The following is a 24233-nucleotide window of genomic DNA, read 5'->3' on the forward strand; positions in this document are numbered from 1 at the left end:
GGGTGTAATTCGGATTCTGATCCCAGTGTTAAAAACTGCAGTCTGGTGGTGATTTTTTAAATTATTGGGGTATGTCTGAGTGTATACATATAAAGTACTATAACTAACCTTTGTAGCCTACTTAGATGACTAAGGAGCATTTAGGAGAATTGGGAGAGGATCTATTTCAAAGGCTCCCTCTTCACTTTTAATTTGAGATGTAAAAAACAGGCTCGGTCTTGCATAAGGGGAGCTGCAAGAGAGGAGCTAAAAACTGGACATTAAAAAGCAGCAAACCTGTGATAAAATGGTAAAAAGCTGTCTAATAGTTTCCTATTTGCAGAAGCTTGCACGCAAAGCACTATGGCTACATAACGGACCCTGTGGCATCTTTTCTCTACAGCATATTTCAGAAATCTAATTTCATACAATAAAAACACACATACTGTACCTCTAGCAGGAGGAAAGAGCTCAGAACATTCAGTTTAGTGTCATTATTAACTAGTATAGTTCCTGGTATATGGCATAGCTAGTGCTGGTCAGTTGCACATTACTGATTGGGAGGGTCAGAGTATTGAGGCCAGCACTTAATGTGTTCATCCTCCATTAATTTCCTTTTTATATCCATATAAATCATGCAGTTCTTTTGTAATACAAGAGATTACTGACCTGTGATAACGTCGCAGCTGACAATGAAACCTATTTTACAGAGAGCCTTGAAACATAAATAATCCCTGTGTAGCCAGCAGGGCAGTGGACTCCGTCTAAGAAACGGTTTGCTATACCAAGACAAAAATATTAATTTTTTTTAAATGCCAAAAGAACAAAATTATGATTCTGTGACCTGTTGAGCAATATCGGTTTGCAACACACTCTGCTTTTCTAAAAACAAAATGTTTTGTTTGCCATGAAAACGTCTAATCCATGGCTGTTTTCCATGCATTTCAATCACAATACAATTTCAGCACAATTTTCCAACGGAATGAAAAATTGTTTGTTAGTAATCAGTCATTGATAAAGACCCACAATCCCTGAATATCAAAACACCATACTTATAGTGATGTCCTCGACAAACAGCTGCTCTGCAATCGACTCCCATCAAACTATGACGTCATCATTGCATTACGGTGCAGAGGCAACATCCGGCAATTCTAGACATCATTCCATCAACCCACAAACTACACCAATTGGTGGCATGTAGAAAATTGCCATGGGTAACAAAATCTCCATTCAGAGTGAGGATGTAGTGGGTTAGCAGTGAGGGGAACGGACGTAAGGAGGGAGGAGACAGCACACAGGCTGTGCTTCGTAGGTTGTCACAGAGCGGTCTACTTACGCCAAGGGGGAGCCGGCTGGGACTTCCTCTCTGTTCGGCAGGGAAGGGGTGGGGCGGGGCGAGGTGGGGCAATGGATGGATGGATGGAGAGGGGTGGGGGGGAAGCAGCATGGCATGGTGGGTGGGATGGATGGACAGTGCGGTGATTGGGTTTGTTGAGGAGGAACCGAGGAAGTGAAAGAGGGAGGATTAGATATGGGCCCCGTAGCGGAAGGCATAGAGTGAGACCCTCAGCTTTCGTTAAACTCACCAAGAGAAATTTCCCTTTTCTCCACATATGAACAAAACAATTTGTCTGGTCATCAATTTCTAAAGAAAGTTCTCTGTTTACATGAAGCATGTGTGTCTATATATTTACATACATTGATACAAATCAAGAGTTTACAGTCCCTTTCATTAAACTATAGATTTTGTACTGGGATGTCTGTACTGGGATCTTCAGGTATTTGAAAGGCAATTATGAGTGTGGGTGAGGGTATGTAAAAGGGTGGCAGGTAGCCTAGCGGTTAAGAGGGTTGGGCCAGTAACCTAAATGCCGCTGGTTCGAATCCCAGAGCAGACTTGGTGAAAAATATGCAGATGTGCCCTTGAGCAAGGCACTTAATCCTAGTTGCTCTGGATAAGAGCGTCTGCTAAATCAATAAAATGCAAAAAGATCAGCGAAGGCTTGGTGACTAATGGTGATTGGGTGGCTTTATGCTTGAAGGTGAGCAGCATGAAGACATTCATAGAATGGATGGAATCTAACAAATACACTTGAATATTGCAACAGGTGACCTGCATTTGTAACAAGGAATATAGATCGGTTAGCTGATAACTTCACGAAAACTATGTGCGCACTTTCATGGGGCAGAAGTCAGCATATTGTTGTGATTCTGGATGGCCAGATAGCTACCCACAATGACAAGAAACTGCAATGTGGGGAATCGTAAGTGGCTCGTTTCAACTTGATACCATGTCTTGTTTTGAGGTGTTGACTGATTTCATGCCAATGCTAATATTGCAAAAAAATAAAAATAAACCGCCCCCCAAAAAAAATCGGTAGCTAGCTAACCAACAACTGTAACAATGAATTTGAGAGACAACAAATGCTCATTGCGCAAATGTACAGTACCAGTCAAAAGTTTGGAGACACCTACTCATTCAAGTATTTTCCTTTATTTGTACTATTTTCTACATGGTAGAAGACATCAAAACTATGAAATAACACATATAGAATCATGTAGTAACCAAAAAATTGTTAAACAAATCAAAATAGATTTTATATTTGAAATTCTTCAAATAGCAACCCTTTGCCTTGATGACAGCTTTGCACACTCTTGGCATTATCTCAACCAGCTTCATGAGGTAGTCACCTGGAATGCATTAACAGGTTTACCTTGTTAAAAGTTAATTTGTGGAATTTCGTTCCTTCTTAATGTGTTTGAGCCAATCAGTTGTGTTGTGACAAGGTAGGGGTGGTTTACAGAAGACAGCCCTATTTGGTAAAAGACCAAGTCCATATTATGGCAAGAACAGCTCAAATAAGGAAAGAGAAATGACAGTCCATCATTATTTTAAGACATGAAGGTCAATCAATGCGGAAAACTTCAAGAACCTTGAAGTTTCTTCAAGTGCAGTCGCAAAAACCATCAAGCGCTATGGCTCTCATGAGGACCGCCACAGGAAAGGAAGACCCAGAGTTAATTCTGCTGTGTCTTTGTGAGACGCAGAGTAAGCGAACGGATTATCTCCGCATGTGTGGTTCCTACCGTGAAGCATGAAGGAGGAGGTGTGATGGTGCTTTGCTGGTGACACTCTCTGATTTATTTAGAATTCAAGGCACACTTACCCAGCATGGCTACCAAAGGATTCTGCAGTGATACGCCATCCTATCTGGTTTGCACTTAGTGGGACTATCAATTGTTTTTCAACAGGACAATGACCCAACACACCTCCAGGCTGTGTAAGGGCTATTTGACCAAGAAGGAGAGTGATGGAGTGCCACATCAGATGACCTGGCCTCCACAATCACCTGACCTCAACCCATTTTAGATGGTTTGGGATGAGTTGGACCACAGAGTGAAGGAAAAGCAGCCAACAAGAGCTCAGCATATGTGGGAACTCCTTCAATACTGTTGAAAAGCATTCCTCATGAAGCTGGTTGAGAGAATGCCAAGAGTGTGCAAAGCTGTCATCAAGGCAAAGGATGGCTACTTGAAAATATATTTAGATTTGTTTAAAACTTTTTTGGTTACTACATGATTCCATGTGTTATTTCATAGTTATGATCTATTCACTATTATTCTACAATGTAGACAATTGTAAGAATAAATAAAAAACCCTTGAATGAGTAGGTGTGTCTAAACTTTTGACTGGTACTGTATATATTTTTTCAATAAACATAAATATACAGTTGAAGTCAGCAGTTTACATACACCTTAGCCAAATCCATTTAAACTCAGTTTTTCACAATTCCTGACATTTAATCCTAGTAAATATTCCCTAGATCAGTTAGGATCACCACTTTATTTTAAGAATGTGAAATGTCAGAATAATAGTAGAAAGAATGATTTATTTCAGCTTTTATTTCTTTCATCACATTCCCAGTGGGTCAGAAGTTTACATACCGAAAACTAATTGAGTGTATCATTGCCTTTAAATTGTTTAACTTAGGCTACCTGAAACGTTTGACCTTCCACAAGCTTCCCACAATAAGTTAGGTGAATTTTGGCCCCTTCCTCCTGACAGAGCTGGTGTAACGGAGTCAGGTTTGTAGGCCTCCTTGCTCGCACACGCTTTTTCAGTTCTGCCCGCAAATTTTCTATGGGATTGAGGTCAGGGCTTTGTGATGGCCACTCCAATACCTTGACTTTGTTGTCCTTAAGTCATTTTGCCACAACTTTGGAAGTATGCTTGGGGTCATTGTCCATTTGGAAGACCCATTTGCGACCAAGCATTAACTTCCTGACTGATGTCTTGAGATGTTGCTTCAAAATATACACAATTTTCCTTCCTCAAGATGCCATCTATTTTGTGAGGGGCACCAGTCCCTCCTCAGCAAAGCACCCCCACAACATGATGCTGCCACCCCGTGCTTCACGGTTGGGATGGTGTTCTTCGGCTTGCAAGCCTCCCCCTTTTTCCTCCAAACATAACGATGGTCATTATGGCCAAACAGTTCTATTTTTGTTTCATCAGACCAGAGGACATTTCTCCAAAAAGTACGATCTTTGTCTCCATGTGCAGTTGCAAACCGTAGTGAGTGGCCTTTCAGGTTATGTTGATATAGGACTCGTTTTACTGTGGATATAGATAATGTTGTACCTGTTTCCTCCAGCATCTTCACAAGGTCCTTTGCTGTTGTTCTGGGATTGATTTGCACTTTTCGCACCAAAGTACGTTAATCTCTAGGAGACAGAATGCGTCTCAGAATCCTTCCTGAGCGGTATGACGGCTGCGTGGTCCCATGGTGTTTATACTTGCGTACTCTTGTTTGTACAGATGAACATGGTACCTTCAGGCGTTTGGAAATTGCTCCCATGGATGAACCAGACTTGTGGAGGTCTACAATGTATTATTTTTTAATTTTCCCATGATGTCAAGCAAAGAGGCACTGAGTTTGAAGGTAGGCCTTGAAATATATCCACAGGTACATCTCCAATTAACTCAAATGATGTCAATTAGCCTATCAGAAGCTTCTAAAGCCATGACATAATTTTATGGAATTTTCCAAGCTGTTTAAAGGCACAGTCAACTCAGTGTATGTAAACTTCTGACCCACTGGAATTGTAATACAGTGAATTATAAGTGAAATAATCTGTCTGTAAACAATTGTTGGAAAAATGACTTGTGTCATGCAAAAAATAGATGTCCTAACCGACTTGCCAAAACTTTGTTAACAAGAAATGTGTGGAGTGGTTGAAAAACGAGTTTTAATGACTCCAACCTAAGTGTTTGTAAACTTCCGACTTCAACTGTAGCTTACATGTCAAGAATCTAAGCCAACCCTGTCTGTTTTGCCCCATATTTGCGCACGTGTCGGTTTTGTTGCTAAACAACCAAACCGTCTATGCCTTTGTAAAAAAAAATACAAATCTACATCTGTGCCTTAGAGCACCAAACCAAACCCCTCCAGGCAATACAAATAGTAACACACCACACACACCACCCTTAAACAAACAGATCTCACTGCTACCTACTTGAAACAATCCGAGTTGTATGTTCCTTCTTGACACATACAAAATACACTTCGGATATACAGTCCTGTAGAAATATTTTAAAGGATGGTAACAATCCTAGATCATCAGGCCCTGAAAAGACATCCTTATGAAGTAAGTCCGCGGCTTTAGCTTCTCCAGCACAGCGAGGCTACACTACACTGCAGTGCTAAGCTAGTTCAGCACAGCCAAGGAGAGGAAAGGAAGAGTACTACTTAGGTCATGCAGGTTGAGGGAAAGGTAGAAAGAGAAGGAACGTGAGGGAAGGAAGGGAGGGTCTTACCCGGCCTCGTGGCCCTTGGACTGTCCAGCGATGGCGTCCATGATGGCATCCTGGGAGTACATGCTAATGGGGGTGTTGTACTGGGCATGGATTATGGTGGCCTTGCCCCCAGGACCCTTCACCTCGATGGGCTTGTGGGTGGACAGGGCAGAGTCCTTCAGCGCAATGGGGTTGAAGTTGGGCACATACTCGTTGCTGTCGTGGAGCGGTAGAGGGTTGGAGGAAGTTAGCAGGATAGTGATGATTAGGGTGAAGAGGAAAAGAAGTAAAGAGGGAAAAGTGAAAAGTGAAAGAAAGTGAGGGTGGCAGTGGAAGGAGAAATGGTGTGAGATGTGAAGTGAAACAGTGTAATAGCCTGTTAGCAGATCAGTTTGTGCTCTAGCCAACTCCTCTGTTGTGTATAATGCCATGCGGAACATCAACATGTATGGCACGCAACAACAGGTGGCACAACAATGGAGTTGGCTAACGCACAAAAGGGGACAATTAAGACTGGGGAAATTCACGCCTTTTCTATGCACTTCTCAGTACTTGGTATACAGCCTTACCTTATTCACCTACGTAACGTGCTCTGCAGGTGTGGCCACGTTGCGCGCTCTGAATTAATTTAATTCAACCTCTGACCCCCCCCCCCCTCAAAGTCAGAATACACGTAGAGAGAAAAGTGCATAAAAAGGGAATTAAGTTCCATTTACTCGTGCTTATCTCGGGTCAGAATTCCCCCCATAGAGATCTGCTACTACAACAGTGTGGGGTTTTGAAGAGAAAAGGCGGATAAAGAGCCATCGAGGAGCTGTATGTTACACAGCAAACATGCTCTGTATATCCCCCAGTAGAGCAGGCACAGCACAGCTTACATATCTGCACACACACACTCAGGTTTCCCTCCAGATACAGGTCAGCCCTCCCAGGTATGTGGGAGCCTACAGGCTCACATGATGTTCTACAACTGGCCCACAAGTAAACTGATCAAGATAAAGAGCAAATGGATGTGTTAATATAAACATGCACTGTCATCTAAGTTACAAAAACATAAAGGCTAACTTATTGAACCATTCAAATCCCACAAATAAACACAGTTGATCAACGCCAGCAATGCACAGTTTCAAAATGATCTGCAAATGACAGTTTTTTTTTTACATCATATTAGCCACCTGTCCAATAACTTCACACGTCCACACTCTCCACCTAAATGCCATATTGTATGTACATGGCTGATGGCTCATGGGAGAATTTAGCATAACGTCAGAAAATGACCTTTATTCTCTCATACAAAATATCCCAAAACCACTATTAATGAACAGGGATCTCGTCTGCGAGGGGTTTTCAAGTTAATGATCACAAGCAAATTTATTTTATGACAGGTTAAGATTTATTAGATGTTCGCTCCTTTTTCTCTGGGACTTTGACAACCATTACAGACCAAACCAAAACTAGCATTATCATTACCAATCCTAGAACTGCTCATCTGTCTCAAAAGGCATAATCACTACACAACAAGCCAAGACAATGCACATCCACTTCACACCAAAGAGACTGACACAATAACATTAACATGACACACTACACCATGCAGCTGAACCACGGAATCGTTTTGGGGGCGAACGCTGCTACGCCACATGCAGGGTAGGGTACTAACTTGGCAGGAGTGTTGGAAATAACCTGAGGCGGCGGCAGAGGAGAGAGAGAGAGAGAAAGAGACAGTGATTAACAACGCAATTACACTCCACCACCCGCCTCCGTCGAGGTCGCTTATTTGGCGTGAAAGGCAAGTCGCAAGGTACGTCAGAGATAAGAGAATAGGAAAGGAGAAAAGATAGATAGAAGACGGTGAAGGTGAATACTGAGAATCACACAATGCAACAATGAAAGCCATCAGTGAAAAATATGTTTTGACCTTTGTTGCCATTCATTCTTGATTCTGATCATTACTGAGGCTTGTCCATCCCTGACATGCAGCCATGGCATTGCAGGCTCTTTAAATCTATAACATGGAGCTAAAATACTATTTTTACGTCCGAGCAGTGGTATGAAGTGATAAAGAACGTGGGAGAGAGAATGCAACAGACAAGAGAGAGATAACTTTGTACGTATGTTTTGTAGATGAGGGTAGAAAGCGAGATAAAGAAATAAATAAAGGGAGAGAGGTGACGAGAGAGGGTCAGATGAGACAGAGGCAGATATATTGGGGTTCTGTATGTTTAGAGATGGGAGCAGAGCGGAGCAGAGAGGAACCTGAACCTCAGCCATTCCATGGCCTTTTAAAGAGATGACAAGAACAGGTGCTGGCCCTGAACCATCGTCACGGTGTCTTATAGCACTCCGCAATTATTGTGGGAACCCCATGCCTCAGATGTGTGTGAGGTCTTTTAATTAGGTCACGCGACTGCTTTCTGTTTTAGATAACACTAGGGGAATGCTAGTCCACTGTGTTCATCACAAAGACTGATATAGCAAACACTGCATTTAGCGATTCAACTTTCTCCCATTAAAGAAGTTCTGCTATTAGCGCTTAACTGACACATCAGACACATACTAAAATCTCCATTTCACTGTGCAGTCACTTCGTCCATCCTGGCCACGTTTAAAGCAATGGTTAGGTTTAAAGCAATAGTTAGCTCTTCATATACACAAGCACTGGAAGGCTTGCCTGGGACGTCACATGTTCATATTTTGGCAGAGGGGACACCTAATCTCCCGGCGGCTCTTCGTATTACCTGGAGAAGGGCCACAGCCTGAGCTAGGGGCCTTTACAGGGACTGTGCTGCCTGCCCTGCACATTCCCCTCTGGGGGAACCTAAATCACTAGAACCCATTAGGGTCACCAGGCTGTCTAGAGCCCAGCTCGGGATAAGAATACACAGCTAAATCTGAATGTTCTGAGGCTTTCTATCCTTCTGCCCCACGAGGGCCGGTCAGCAGAGCAGCAGGGACTGGGTGGAGTAGGGTGAAGCCCCTTGGAGTAGGGTGAAGTTGGCCATAGACACTGATCTATGGTAAGTTTTGAGGGGGGGGGGGGTTCTCTCTGAATGTTTAAGGTTAGGCTTTGGAGAGGGCTGGCTAATCCTACACCTGAGCCTATAGGCAACTTCCACCCGGAGCTTCTACCCCACTCCCTCCTCTTCACTATGGGGTTCACCAGGCCTGGCCACCCCCGGCTGGTGCTGCTGTTACTACCGCCTGTTCCACTTGGTTACATACCCCACTGAGAGGCCTGCTGCAGAGCCCTTTCCTCTGTGGCTCTCCTGGAGCTGAGCCATCTCTTGCAGGGTCTCAGCTGAGTACAGCCCAATAGGAGTGTTATACTGTGCCTTCTTTGTGGGGGTCGTCTTGCCCCCAGGGCTTGGAGTTTGCCTCTTGGTGGGCGACCCCGAGTAGGAGTTTTTCTCGCCAGACGCCTCTAGTGACACGGAGGAGGAATTGCAGGCCGAGAGGCCGCCATTTATTTTGGTAGTTTGAGCCTTCGGGAGGGAAGAGACGTGGGCGAGGTGGATAAGGGGGAAGACAGATAGAGGCGTGGTCAGAGAGAACAACGCAAAAGGTACTCTATGAAACTCAAAAATATAGTTGTTTGAACTTAAACTTGGAAGGCAGGGTGGGTGCTGCATTGTCCCCAGTATCACCAGTAGAGGGCAGTGAGAGACTTAACATAGACAGTGCATGAGCACACGGCTCCACACAGTGTGTGAAATTCTGAGTGGATCAGCCCAGCACGGCCCAGGGCTGTTCTTACAGACCTCAGAGCTGGATGTGCTGTGCTGACTCTATGGCTCCTTACACCCCTAATGGAGGAACTTTGCATGGAGCCTCCTGGAGCTCCGTACTCTGACGCTTCTGATCTGGAAGGAGGCAGTGGTTTCACTGAAAGTCCTCAAACCACTTCCATCCCATATGAGTGTGACTGAAGAGTGTGTGTGTGTGTGTGTGTGTATCTTTTATTTATAAGTGCGGGCAACAAATTCTACAACTAGGGAAGCATGAAAACGTAGCATTCGGTGTGCTGAATACGTTGGGAGAGTGAGACTGAACAGAGTGTTGCTGGCTGCGGTCATGCTTACCTTCTGGTGAGGGATCTGTTGCATGGGAGAATCCATTCTTTGGGTGGATGTGGAAAGTGGAAATGGACGCTTTGACCTGTTGCAAAACAAAAAACAGATACATTCGAAATATTACAGTTATTAGAGTGTGACTTGGAATTCTACTACTTGTGGCTGTCAGAAAGTGGCTGTCAGAAAGGTGTTCTGCACTGAAAGCTTTTTCATGGTTTATGAGAGAGATCGAGAGAGGAAAAGTCTACCGGAGAAAGACCAGTGTCCAACAAGCCCATTACTACTTGGACACAAGGAGCAAAAAGGTCAAAGGTCACAGAGACAGGCCCACAGAGAGCTAGGCTCAACCTGAAAACTTCACAGACCACTCAGATACAAACGGTGTACCCTCCTTATCATAAGTGGTGGTGAGCCATATCAACAAGGACATAACATAGATTCCAGAGCCAGAATAAAGTAAATTCCATACAATCTTAGATGAGAAAAGGTATATTCTCCAAGCTCAGCAAGTGCAAGAGTCAATCCACCATATTGTTCGCACAGCCAATGTTTACTTGAACCAACAATGAGGTGGGGTCTAAGTCAGAGAATAATGTGAATGTTTACAGAATACTTCAGAGATTGATCCCCCATGTTGTTTGTCTACACTCTTAGAAAAAAAGGTTGTCTAGAACCTAAAAGGGTTCTTCGGCTGTCCCCATAGGAGAACCCTTTTTGGTTTCAGGTAGAACCCTTTTGGTTCCAGGTAGAACCATTTTGGGTTCCATGTAGAATCCATTCCACAGAGAGTACTGTACATGATACTCAAAAGGGTTCTACATTGAACCTAGGTTCAAAATATTTAGGTTAAGACAAGAGGAATAGAATATTCCATAACTCTTTGCAATTCATGGGACCAGCATTGCTAATTAGCAAGAGCGCTAGAAGGATATCAATGGAGTTGGTTCCATGAATTTGTTTATTTTCTAACACTTCCGAATGGAATTACTTCATTGTCTTCCCCTTCCCATCTTCAACCCAGCCTTGAACCAAAAGTGGTTCGACTTGGAACCAAAAAGGGTTCTCCTATGTGGACAGCCGAAAACCCCTTTTGGAGCGTACCGTACTCGTTGCAGACCCTGACCTAGATCTATAGAGGTGGTATAAGAGTATGCTCAGGCTCATGGGTTCAGAACGTTCGGTTTTAACACTGTTGGTCAAGTTCAGATACACAAGTGAAATGGAAAGTAAACAGTACATGGGTACTTTATGTTTTGAGTGAGTCAAGACTTGGGAGTGCTTGCCTTCTGCACTTATCAGGCCCCTAATGCATCTTGAAGGACACATTCATTTATTTTCTTATTGACATTCCAGCACAATGCATACAGATGACACATAACTTACAGTGTTATATGACAGTTGAAGACTAGGTTTCATAACTTCAACTAAATGAGTTAAGTGGTGCATATTGTAAGTGTCCAATGTTTTAAGTCTTCATTGTAGACGGCTGTTAAATGTCTGCATTGTGTTCTTCTGCGGCGTACAGTGGTTATCCAAATAGTGGTTATTTATACTGAACAGAAATATAAATACAACATGCAACCCTCATCTATGGATTTCACATGACTGGGAATACAGATATGTATCTGTTGGTCACAGGTAAAATGGGTTTCACAATGGGCCTCAGGATCTCGCCACGGTATTTTTGTGCATTGAAATTGCCATCGATAAAATGCAATTGTGTTCGTTGTCCGTAGCTTATGCCTGCCCATACCATAACCCCACCGCCACCAGGTGTCACTCTGTTCACAACATTGACATCAGCAAACCGCTCACCCACACAACGTCATACACGTGGTCTGCAGCTGTGAGGCCGGTTGGACGTACTGCCAAATCCTCTAAAACGATGTTGGAGGTGGCTTATGGTAGAGAAATGAACATTACATGTTCTGCCAACAGCTCTGGTGGAAATTCCTGCAGTCAGCATGCCAATTGCACGCTTCCTCAAAACTTGAGACATCTGTTTCATTGTGTTATGTGACAAAACTGCACATTTAAAATGTGCCTTATTTTTTTCCACCAGCACAAGGTGCACCTGTGTAATGATCATGCTGTTTAATCAGCTTCTTGATATGCCACACCTGTCAGGTGGATGGAATATCTTGGCAAAGAAATGCTCACTAACAGATGTAAACCCAAAAAATTGCACATGGAACATTTCTGGGATCTTTTATTTCAGCTCATGAAACATGTGACCAATACCTTACATGTTGCATTTATTTCTGTTCAGTGTATAAAGATAGACATGTCTGGCTTCTAAAGGTAGAATCAGTGGCGCAGCGGTCTAAGGCACTGCACCTCAGTGCTAGAGGCTTCACTATAGACATCCTGGTTCGAATCCAGGCTGTATCACAACCGGACCTGATTGGGAGTCCCATAGGGCGGCGCACAATTGGCCCAGCTTCGTCTGGGTTTGGCTGGGGTAGGCCGTCATTGTAAATAAGAATTTGTTCTTAACTGACTTGCGTAGTTAAATAAAGGTTAAATAAAAAAATAATTATAAATATATATGGACAAACCGAAGTAGCCTTTAACTGTGTTAAATTAAAGTAGCTGGTGAGAAATTCCATGAATGCTAAATAATGTTCTCTGAGCTGCAGAAAAAAATGACACTGACGTAATCCATTTGCATCGTAGGGCACTGCAGGTAGGCAGAATTCAATGCCGTTTTTTGAAAGAATTCTCTGGCCTTTTGCCCTCTGTCGGCCTGCTACACAAAAGGCCCAAATGACTCTGGCAAACCATGTATTTTTTGTTTGTCATAAATTGAGCACAAAGAAAAGGATTCAATGACCTGACGACTGAGTGTTCTTACCAAAAGTTCCAATTTACCAAAGGTTTTGGCATTGGATTAGAATGGCTTAAGAATATAAGGGGTGAAAAAACACTGACAAAATGCACATTTATAATTGATGCTTCATGTGTTGACTACCTGCATTGCTCATCAACTCTTGACTGTCTTCACTCGTCTTTATAGCGCTTAGTCTTATGCACACTAATACGCTGTTCTTGTGGTGTTGGAAATAAAAGCCCCAATAGCCCATATAGAAATATTGACACATTGTTTATTTGGTTGACGTCGTTACGAGTGACCTTCCTTAAGGCATTACTTCAGTCTCACACACCATCACCTCAACACATGGCAGCACTGGACCGCAAGGCACTGTGGAATAGCAGTGACCCGCTGACCTGAAGAATGTTAAAGACAGGGGGTTGACCACCCCACTGCTAATCTCCCACAGTACGCAAACCGAGCAGAGGGGGTGAAGCGGCTCCTTTTTAAGCTCCTTTTTCTACGACCGACTGAACCGCAGGTAAACCTCTCTTGATTGATTTCGGGAGTAGATTTATTGGAATTGCACACAGCAGTATGAGAAGATTAAAGTCGTTTTGAGGAACCCATCATTTGAGGATTAAAGGACTATCTGGTGCAGGTTCCTTCCATATGGTGGTAGACACAGTGAACCTGGCATGCCTCCCCTGTTTTTGCACTGCTCTCACATCTCCACACATTATACAAGCAGAGGTCAGATCCATCCACAACACCCTCCTCTTATCCAAGCGGGATTCTTCTCTGTCTGGTGGTGAGAGTTTGTTTTCAACCCATTTTTTAAAAACAAGCTCTCTCTGACAGTTGTTTTTTTTCAGCAAAAGAAAAACTAAAAACAAGAGGAAAAGTGTTTCTTGGAAAAACAGAGAAGAAAAATTGAGGAAGAGGAGAGACGATGACAAGCTCTGGAAAGGCACGGCAAAGTGCCTCCTTGAATCAATCAACCAGGGGGAGGACAAGCACTTCATCGATCCAGCCTATGCCAGCCTTTCCTCCCCGTTTTACAACAATCCGACGGATGATGAAAAGCAGCCTGTTGAACCACAGGAGATGAGGGGAGGGAGCTTGGGGTGGTTGTGGTGGGTCTCAGCTGTGCAAGCCGGCGTGGGCGGAGTATGGGGGGGTGGGGTTGAAGTTGAGGAGCAGGTGCAAATGTGAGGAGGTTGGAGGGACACCTAGGACCCTACTCACCCGCCCCCCCTGAAATGGAAACAACCTCCTCTTAAAGATGTACTGTACATGTATTCACAGGAGAGATGTACTGTACATGTATTCACAGGAGAGATGTAATGTACATGTATTCACAGGAGAGATGTACTGTACATGTATTCACAGGAGAGATGTACTGTACATGTATTCACAGGAGAGATGTAATGTACATGTATTCACAGGAGAGATGTACTGTACATGTATTCACAGGAGAGATGTACTGTGCATGTATTCAAAGGAGAGATGTACTGTGCATGTATTCACAGGAGAGATGTACTGTGCATGTATTCACAGGAGAGATGTACTGTGCATGTATTCACAGGAGAGATGTACTGTGCATGTATTCACAGGAGAGATGTACTGTACATGTATTCACAGAGAGATGTACTGTGCATGTATTCACAGGAGAGATGTACTGTACATGTATTCACAGGAGAGATGTACTGTACATGTATTCACAGGAGATGTACTGTGCATGTATTCACAGGAGAGATGTACTGTACATGTATTCACAGGAGAGATGTACTGTACATGTATTCACAGGAGCGATGCAATCAACCCATCAAAACAAGGAATCACCACATTCCTTTGACATTTGTAATGAGACAAACCGAATTGGCGCCGAGTTTAAAACACTGTTACGGAGAGCAGCCCGACTCAGACTCTTGACATCTGCCACAGTACAGAGATGGCTGGGAGTGACTTAAGTAAAATGTCAAGTTCCAAAGCAGAGTGCAGGCCATTTGTGGCTCCTCTGAGTGTCCAAATGGAAAACAAACTATCAGGTACCTCTGGTCTGAGGTGAACAAACACAAATCTCCCAAAATAAAGTAGAGGTAGAGTCAGTGGAGATTAAAAACTGAGACGTAGCATGCTTTAACCCCTGACCTGAGTGAGTTAGTTGTTCAACCAGTTAAAAGACAGTGTAAAAGCAGTACAAACAGCTACCAAAGAGCCACGAGATAGTTAGGCTACGCAAACGTCTCCCTAAGGGTTACAGTCCGGTAAGAGGGAGAGTGTCCAATGTAATACCCATCTGTCATGATAAATACCATAGCCTGTCACTTTGCTAATTGACTTGGAGATGAAACAGAGAAAGTAAAGTGCCTTGACCTTTTCACTGCCCCCCTCTGACAAAGGACAGGCCAATCGGATTAGGAATAAGAATAACATGTAATTTAATAGGATCTCTAAAGGACAGACACTATCTGGTTTTATGTAGGGGTGCATTAAGGGATTTAGCCTTCAGAGGTTTATGTAACAACAACACTGCCAGCAGATTTAGAGAGCCCTCAAACACAACAAACAGGTCCACAATCAATACCAGAGTTCAAAATAAAAATAAACAGTTATGAGATGGTAGGTTGAAAGGAAATGTCATCCTGGACCCCACCATAGTCTTCATTTCAGCGACCCATTCACTGCAGTGACGAAGGCTGTTGCCTTATAGAATCCATTTTGATTAGTCTGTCAGAGTGAGGGAAGTTATTCAAATGATAATAAAGTGATGGAAAGTGAAAAAGGTGCTAGAGTTAGAGGAACTGGCCCATCAATAATGATTAATCAGAGAGTGCCAACCCTACCCTCCCCGCCACTCCATTGTGATTTTTAAAATGTTTTTTTATAGTGGAGACGTAATTTAACTGTAAATATGCCATGAACACAACCACTCATGATGTTTTCATCTGATTGTCAAACAAATCACTACCTTCACACGTTTATCCAAAATAATTCCAGCATCCGATTAGTGCACGTGTATTCCCGCCAACTTTCGTTCAATTCGCAAGTGGATGAAACTACCTCAACCGCGAAAGCTTCCGAGGCAGCGAAACAGCGCCCCTCTGTCTTACTATACGAAGCCCATGTATCTGATGCTGTCTAGACAAAAAATAAAAAGGTATGACATGCCATACTCTTTTTGGCCAGACAACATCAGATACATGGCCTATATGTCCTCTGCCTCGATGAAAATGGCAGTATTATCAGCAGCACCGGTCTTTTCACTACAGAAATGCATATTGTATCCCCCTAGAGTCTAAGGGCCCGAGGCTGGGTTCCTACGAAGCTAGCCATGTCGAGAACTAGGCTTGCCTAGTTCATGGCAGAAAAATAGCTAAAGAATGGGTGGGTCCCAGTGTAAATCAGTGACACTTCACTACACGTCAAACCAATCAAATGCCTTGGGCGGAGCACCAATAGTGCTCACTAGATTAGTTTCATAGGTGCAACAGTGCGTGACGATTCTTTTTACAGTCTATGGTGAGGATGGCCGGGAAATCGCAGATTAAAACCCCATCAAAATATGTTGATGTATGTCGATTGTGTATAGAGCACACAATTAAGGTTTTCGTCCATTTTCTGCAATGGTGCAAACTAGCATACGGAACAACTCTCTGCAAAATGTGTCATTCCCTGTCTGAAAACAGTGACACACATAACACGTAGCACCAACGGGCATGTGGTAGGAAGGTTCTTGAAATGTAGCATCCAATCAAAATCTTGCCGCTGGGAGACTAAGCTAGCATTGGGAATTGTTTTAAGATGGTCATACCAAGGATAATTTAGCTATTTGATTTAGAATTGTAGGACCCCTGTATGTATAAAAACTAATATTTTAAAAAATTATGTTGAAACATTGAATTTGGCCTTACTGCTATTAGCCCAAAGAAACCCAATGAATAACAGATAGTCAAGATGTTTATCAAAAGGAAGTATGTTTTGAAGTATCAGTCCTATATCTGAGTGATATAAGAAAGCTTATTTTACCGTGGAATTACCTGTATACCTTGAACATGGAAATGCGCTATTCACTTCTAGAAATATTTCAGCTCGGTACCGGCTTCTTAGCGTTCGGACGCTACAGACGTTTTAGTGAGAAGACCGATTTTTGAGATGTCTCCTGGTCTGACAAACACCTCTGTAGCTCTGCCACCTTCCACCGCAGATGCAGAAGGCCGATATCGGCGGATGCGGTGGATTGAGACGCAGCCCGTGCAGATATCTCTATCTTAAACAGATTTTGATGGGGATTTTTTATGTATAATGCCTCGAGCACAGCCTGGCGGCACCTCTATCCCCTTGATGATGTGAGGCCCGAGGCAATTGTCTCTTCTGCCTAATGACAAGTCCGCCAGTGCTAACATCTCACCCTAGACATTCAGCAGTCTATCATTAGGATGTAATTGGCTGATTGTTTGATATAGGAAGCATTCATATCACACATGCACTACAGCTATATTGCGGTGCTTTTTTTCATTAGCACTTTATCTGGTCTCTGCAACCGTGGAAGTCATGTGTGTGTGCATGTGTAAGTAATTGAAGGCATCCACTGTGTTTGCCGTAGTTTAAACGGCAGGGGGTGAATCAGCAGTAGTCACGCCTCGCAGCAAAGCAGATTCAAATGAGTGAAAAGACGACATGGGACACTATTAAGGACGCATGGTTTCACCTTCAGTTGAAGTCGGAAGTTTACATAATCCTTAGCCAAATACATTTAAACTCAGTTTTTCACAATTCCTGACATTTAATCCCATTAAAAATTACCTGTCTTAGGTCAGTTAGGATCACCACTTTATTTTAAGAATGTGAAATGTCAGAATAATAGTAGAAAGAATTATTTATTTCAGCTTTTATTTCTTTCATCACATTCCCAGTGGGTCAGAAGTTTGCATTCGCTCAATTACTATTTGGTAGCATTGCCTTTAAATTGTTTAACTTGGGTCAAACGTTTCGGGTAGCCTTCCACAAGCTTCCCACAATAGGTTGGGTGAATTTTGGCCCATTCCTCCTGACAGAGCTGGTGTAACTGAGTCAGGTTTGTAGGCCTCCTTGCTCACACAGCTTTTTCAGTTCTGCCCACAAATTTTCTATGGGATTGAGGTCAGGGCTTTGTGATGGCCACTCCAATACCTTGACTTTGTTGTCCTTAAGCCATTTTGCCACAACTTTGGAAGTATGCTTGGGGTCATTGTCCATTTGGAAGACCCATTTGCGACCAAGCTTTAACTTGCTGACTGATGTCTTGAGATGTTGCTTCAATATACCCACATCAGTTTCCATCCTCATGATGCCATCTATTTTGTGAAGTGCACCAGTCCCTCCTGCAGCGAAGCACCCCACAACATGATGCTGCCACCCCCGTGCTTCACGGTTGGGATAGTGTTCTTCGGCTTGCAAGCGTCCCCCTTTTTCCTCCAAACATAACGAGGGTCATTATGGCCAAACAGTTCTATTTTTGTTTCATCAGACCAGAGGACATTTCTCCAAAAAGTACGATCTTTGTCCACATGTGCAGTTGCAAACCGTAGTCTGGCGGTTTTGGAGCAGTGGCTTCTTCCTTGCTGAGCAGCCTTTCAGGTTATGTTGATATAGGACTCGTTTTACTGTGGATATAGATACATTTGTACCGGTTTCCTCCAGCATCTTCACAAGGTCCTTTGCTGTTGTTCTGGGATTGATTTGCACTTTTCGCACCAAAGTACGTTCATCTCTAGGAGACAGAACTTCTTCCAAAGCGGTATGACAGCTGCGTGGTCCCATGGTGTTTATACTTGCGTACTATTGCATTTACATTTACATTTAAGTCATTTAGCAGACGCTCTTATCCAGAGCGACTGGATGTTTGTACAGATGAACGTGGTACCTTCAGGCATTTGGAAATCGCTCCCAAGGATGAACCAGACTTGTGGAGGTCTACAAATTGTCTTTCTGAGTTCTTGGCTGATTTCTTTTGATTTTCCCAGGATGTCAAGCAAAGAGGCACTAAGTTTGAAGGTAGGCCTTGAAATACATACACAGGTACACCTACAACTGACTCAAATGATGTCAATTGGCTTTAGAAGCTTCTGATAGGCTATGACATCATTTTCTGGAATTTTCCAAGCTGTTTAAAGGCACAGTCAACTTAGTGTATGTAAACTTCTTACCCGCTGGAATTGTGATACAGTGAATTATAAATGAAATAATCTGTCTGTAAACAATTGTTGGAAAAATTACTTGTGTCATGCACAATGTAGATGTCCTAACCGACTTGCCAAAACTATAGTTTGTTAACAAGACATTTGTGGAGTGGTTGAAAAACAAGTTTTAATGACTCCAACTTAAGTGTATGTAAACTTCCGACTTCAACTGTCTATTCATTAAGCAGCGACGGGCCTTCTCTGCTAAATTATTGCCACCACTCCCCAAAAAGGTACGAATTTTTCAGGATGGTAAAAACGTTTTCAGTTTAAACTGAAAACAACTACAACACATACAGTGACTTCAGAAATAATTGACACCCCTTGACTTGTTCACATTTTGTTGTTACAGCCTGAATTGAAAATGTAAAAAAAATATATATATTGTCATTGGCCTACACACAATACAACATAATGTCAAAGTGGAATAAAGTTTTTCGAATTATTTTACAAATTCATTCAAAATGAAAAGCTGAAATGTCCTCAGTCAACTCCTTTGTTATGGCAAGCCTAAAGATCTCAACAAGTCACATAATAAATTGCATGGACTCACCCTGTATGCAATAAGTGTTTAACATGATTTTTGAATGACTACTTCATCTCTGTACTCCACACATGCAGATAATTGTAAGGTTGAGTTGAGCAGTGAATTTCAAACATATATTCAACCACAAAGACCAGGGAGGTTTTCCAATGCCTCGCAAAGAAGGGCATCTATAGGCCTCCCGGGTGGCGCAGTGGTCTAGAGCACTGCATCGCAGTGCTAGCTGCGCCACCAGAGTCTCTGGGTTCGCGCCCAGGCTCTGTCGCAGCCGGCCGCGACCGGGAGGTCCGTGGGGCGACGCACAATTGGCATAGCGTCGTCCTGGTTAGGGAGGGTTTGGCCGGTAGGGATATCCTTGTCTCATCGCGCTCCAGCGACTCCTGTGGCGGGCCGGGCGCAGTGCGCACTAACCGAGGGGGGCGGGTGCACGGTGTTTCCTCCGACACATTGGTGCGGCTGGCTTCCGGGTTGGAGGCGCGCTGTGTTAAGAAGCAGTTGGGTTGTGCTTCGGAGGACGCATTCGACCTTCGTCTCTCCCGAGCCCGTACGGGAGTTGTAGCGATGAGACAAGATAGTAATTACTAGCGATTGGATACCACGAAAATTGGGGAGAAAAGGGGAGAAAAAAAAAAAATATATATATAATAAAAAGAAGGGCATCTATTGGTAGATGGGTAAAATACTTAGGTTTGGCTGTGAGATATGGGTCTGTACACAAGCATTTGTTCCAAACTAATCAATTCAAGCATGGTCCAAAAACCGATGCTGCATGCTAATAATATTGTTACACTGATTAGCTTTTTCCTATAGTACCATTGATTTTAAAAAATTTACTGAGTTCTGGTTATTTCTATGGGGAACACACTGTGTCAGAGGAAAAAAAGTGATATCGTATTAATGTTTATCCCATGACAAAAGTATACCAAAGCCATCTTTGGTTCTCTAGTTTTAGCCAGGACAACAGGTAATTTATTATATAATTATTTATATTCCCTCCCTCCATACATTCCCTCTCTCCTCAATCCTCAGATGACAGAAAGGCCACATCTCTACCTCTAAAAGATTTGAGGCAGCCCACTCTGTCTCCCTGTGCGTGTTTAAAATGACACCTAATATCTGTCTGATCATCAATTATGCCACTATAAGAGTTGGCCCTCAGAGAGAAGAGGAGTATGTGTGTGTGTGTGTGTGTGTGTGTGTGTGTGTGTGTGTGTGTGTGTGTGTGTGTGTGTGTGTGTGTGTGTGTGTGTGTAACGTACTTCTGCATGGTGAGGGCCAGGTTGAAGCTGGCAGACTTGATCTTGTTCTGGGCCTCCAGGTGGGTCATGCCTTCAGTGCTGACCCCGTCGATGGCCATGATGATGTCACCCTGGATCAGGTTGCCCTGCTGTGCCTTACTCCCTGGGGTGATCTGTGGACGGTCAGCACACACACACATAGGTCAACCGCAATCATAATGTGCTTTGTCAATGGACACTAGTGCTAAGCGATTAACCAAAATGTCTAAACATAAAAAATAAAATACAAAAAAACAGCTAATTGACAGATATCGGTTCAATTATTATAATAACATTTTGTTCAGATTTTTTCTGTGAGCTTGATGGTCAGTTTCTATAGAGAGAAATTAGATCAACCCCGAACTTTGAAGTTTAGTAGGGAGTTGTAGTTTCCAACAGGCCAATATTCTACATAGTTTAGTGCAGAAAATGTGGTGATTAACTACAATGACCATAATCCATTGTCCGCCCGCTTACTTGCACGGTTTCGGTCTGTGTGGAGCAGACACTAAGAGCTCGTTGAATGAGAGAGAACGCACGAGAGGGATAAAATCCGTTGCATTGCAGGACTTTCTCTACCTGAAAATACATGATGTAAGTGATTGATAGTTGGTATTCAACAGTCATAAAAGTATGCCTTATTTACTATCACTTAATCACAGCAGAGAAGTAAATATCTTAGGTCAATGAAATGGGAATGGAATCGATCAATGGTGTTATGAGTGAGCTGCCGTCACGTAGGGCTCGGCTTAAGTCTCTCAGAGGTGCAAAGCCTCCTCCCAATCACAGCCAGGTGGAGCCCGACAACCTGTTTACACTGGACACAATAGGAGGACACAAGTGTACAGGCAGGCCTCCATGTCTAATCCTTGACAGCTGACTACATAACCTAACATGCGGAACATTCTGTGATTATTACATTATCTCAATATGGATGTAGAAGACTGAACTTGGACGATCAGTTCATCAGTAATCACGGTCACACTTTATTTGGATAGTCCAGAAAGTCCATCTGTAGATGCTCAATAGATGGTCATACTATCACCAAACTATCTGTTGATAAGCAACTGCTTGCTAAGGTTAGGTTTAGAATAAGGGTTACATTTAGGGTTAGGATAAGGGTTAAGGTTCGGGTTAGTAGATACACTATATATACAAAAGTATGTGGACATACCTTGAAATTAGTGGACTCGGCTATTTCAGCCACACCCGTTGCTGACAGGTGTATAAAAGCACACAGCCATGCAATCTCCATAGACAAACATTGGCAGTCGAATGGCCTTACTGAAGAGCTCAGTGATTTTCAACGTGGCATCGTCATAGGATGCCACCTTTCCAACAAGTCAGTTCATCAAATTTCTGCCCTGCTAGACCCGGTCAACTGTAAGTGATGTTATTGGGAATTGGAAACGTCTCTGAGCATTTAAAAAAAACTAATTTTAATCATTTAGCAGATGCTCTTATCCAGAGCAATTAGGGTTAAGTACCTTGCTCAAGGGCACATAGGCAGATTTCATCTAGTCAGCTTCAGGATTTGAACCAGCAACCTTTTGTTTACTGGCCCAACCTCTTAACCGCTAGACTACCACCCAGCCACAGCAACAACGGCTCAGCCGCAAAGTGGTAGGCCACACAAGTTCCAAACTGCCTCTGGAAGCAACGTCAGCACAATAATTGTTTGTCGGGAGCTTCATGAAATGGGTTTCCGTGGCCAAGCAGCCGCACACAAGCCTAAGATCACCATGCGCTCGGCTGGAGTGGTGTAAGGCTCACCGCCATTGGACTCTGGAGCAGTGGGAACGCGTTCTCTGGAGTGATGAATCACGCTTCACCATCTGGCAGTCCGACAGACGAATCTGCCCCCGCAGCAATGTTCCAACATCTAGTGGAAAGCCTTCCCAGAAGAGTGGAGACTGTTATAGCAGCAAAGCGGGGACTAACTCCATATTAATGCCCATGATTTTGGAATGAGATGTTCTACGAGCAGGTATCCACATACTTTTGGTTATGTAGTATAGTTAGTTGAAATGTTAATGATACTCCATCTGTAGATGCTCTACAGACTATCTAAATAAAGCGTTACCGTAGTCACCAATGTGCGTGAGGCGATTCATGCCTCCGATAAAGCTAATCAGGAAACATCTAATTAAGTGCCCAGGATTATTGGTACACTGGAAACTATCTGTAATTTCCACCATTTAATGATGAAACTAGGGGAGAACGGATGGGGAGGCTTCCAGGCCACTCATTAGCTGGTTTATCAGAGGCAGGGTTTTTTATTTTTTATTTTAACCCTTTAACCCTCCAGTTTTGACACCATCTGCCCTCATTTATAAAACCACCCTCACCCCAAAATATCCCTCCTGATAAAAACCCTTACCTCACCTAATCTCATGGTCTTTATCCCCATCTTTTACTCCCAGGAGTAGTACACAGTAATTGGCTGCTTCCTGTTCAAACTGCCTGACATTTCTTACTTACTCACTTTTCATATTCCCGCAATAATTTCCAAAGAAAGAGCGAGAGACGTGAGAGAGCCCTCATAAAGCATAGAAAAATCTAACTGACTAAATCCCTTGAGTGGAAAGTGAAAGTCAGGGTGGCTTATTCATTATTACTGTTAAAAGAACATGGAATAGCATTGCAACAATAGGGTCTGCATGCACTTTCATCAGAGTGAAGAGAATGAGTTGGATGTAGACAGAGACACACTTCATTAATTTAGGCCTAAGTGATCATTAGAATTAGATTTTTATTGATTTATTTTATTGAACCTTTATTTAACTAGGCAAGTCAGTTAAGAACAAATCTTATTTATAATGACGGACTACCCCGGCCAAACCCGGACGACGCTGGGCCAATTGTGCACCGCCCTATGGGACTCCCAATCACGGCCGGATGTGATTCAGCCTGGATTCGAACCAGGGAATGTAGTGACACCACTGAGATGCAGTGCCTTAGACCGCTGCGCCACTCAGAAGCCAAGATGAATGGGCACTGACTTCACAGAGAAGATAGAAGTGCAAATGAGCACAGAAAATAGAGAAGTGAATGGGCATGGACTTCAGAGAAGTGCAAATAAGATTTCAAAATCAAAGTAAACTTTAGCATTAAGTGGTTTAGTATCTGTGATTGCTACAACCATTTATGGACTGTTAAATTAATGATATATAGCCATAGAAGTTTTTAAGAATCTCTCATAACTGTCTCTGAGTTCGAGTGGTTACATTTCTCCCGCCCCATCCCTCAGCTGTTTACCAAAAATACAAACAATTGAGTGATCACACACTGTTGCAGACCCGTTTGAGTGTGTTGTTGAAATTTCTCCACTAATCAGTTACATCCAGGGAGGGTTTTCAGCTGTGCATTTCGGGAAACAAGCACCCCCCCATCCCGACAACCCACCCAGCCAAGCAGCCATTCCCTCACATGTGAGTCAAGCTGAAGTGATGCACAACAAATCCGTGGTTTTGAAAAGCAGTAGCATTTATTTACTTTTAGTCATAGACGAGTATCCTCAGGAGGAGCAC

The 24233-nt window shown here is 43.1% G+C and overlaps 1 protein-coding gene across 1 annotated transcript in view; it reads right to left on the reverse strand.

Annotated features, from left to right (window-relative positions):
* Positions 1–24233, reverse strand: part of LOC139562170 (LIM domain-binding protein 3-like) — a 58633-nt gene that overhangs the window by 18307 nt on the left and 16093 nt on the right. The window contains exons 2-6 of the mRNA XM_071379570.1: positions 20686–20837; positions 9856–9931; positions 7437–7459; positions 5798–5992; positions 1316–1345 (exon numbers count right to left, since the gene is read on the reverse strand). Coding sequence (XP_071235671.1) covers positions 1316–1345; positions 5798–5992; positions 7437–7459; positions 9856–9931; positions 20686–20837 — 476 coding nt within the window. The remainder of the gene's footprint in view (positions 1–1315; positions 1346–5797; positions 5993–7436; positions 7460–9855; positions 9932–20685; positions 20838–24233) is intronic.

This window comes from Salvelinus alpinus, chromosome 32, assembly GCF_045679555.1.
Source record: "Salvelinus alpinus chromosome 32, SLU_Salpinus.1, whole genome shotgun sequence".
NCBI lineage: Eukaryota > Metazoa > Chordata > Actinopteri > Salmoniformes > Salmonidae > Salvelinus > Salvelinus alpinus.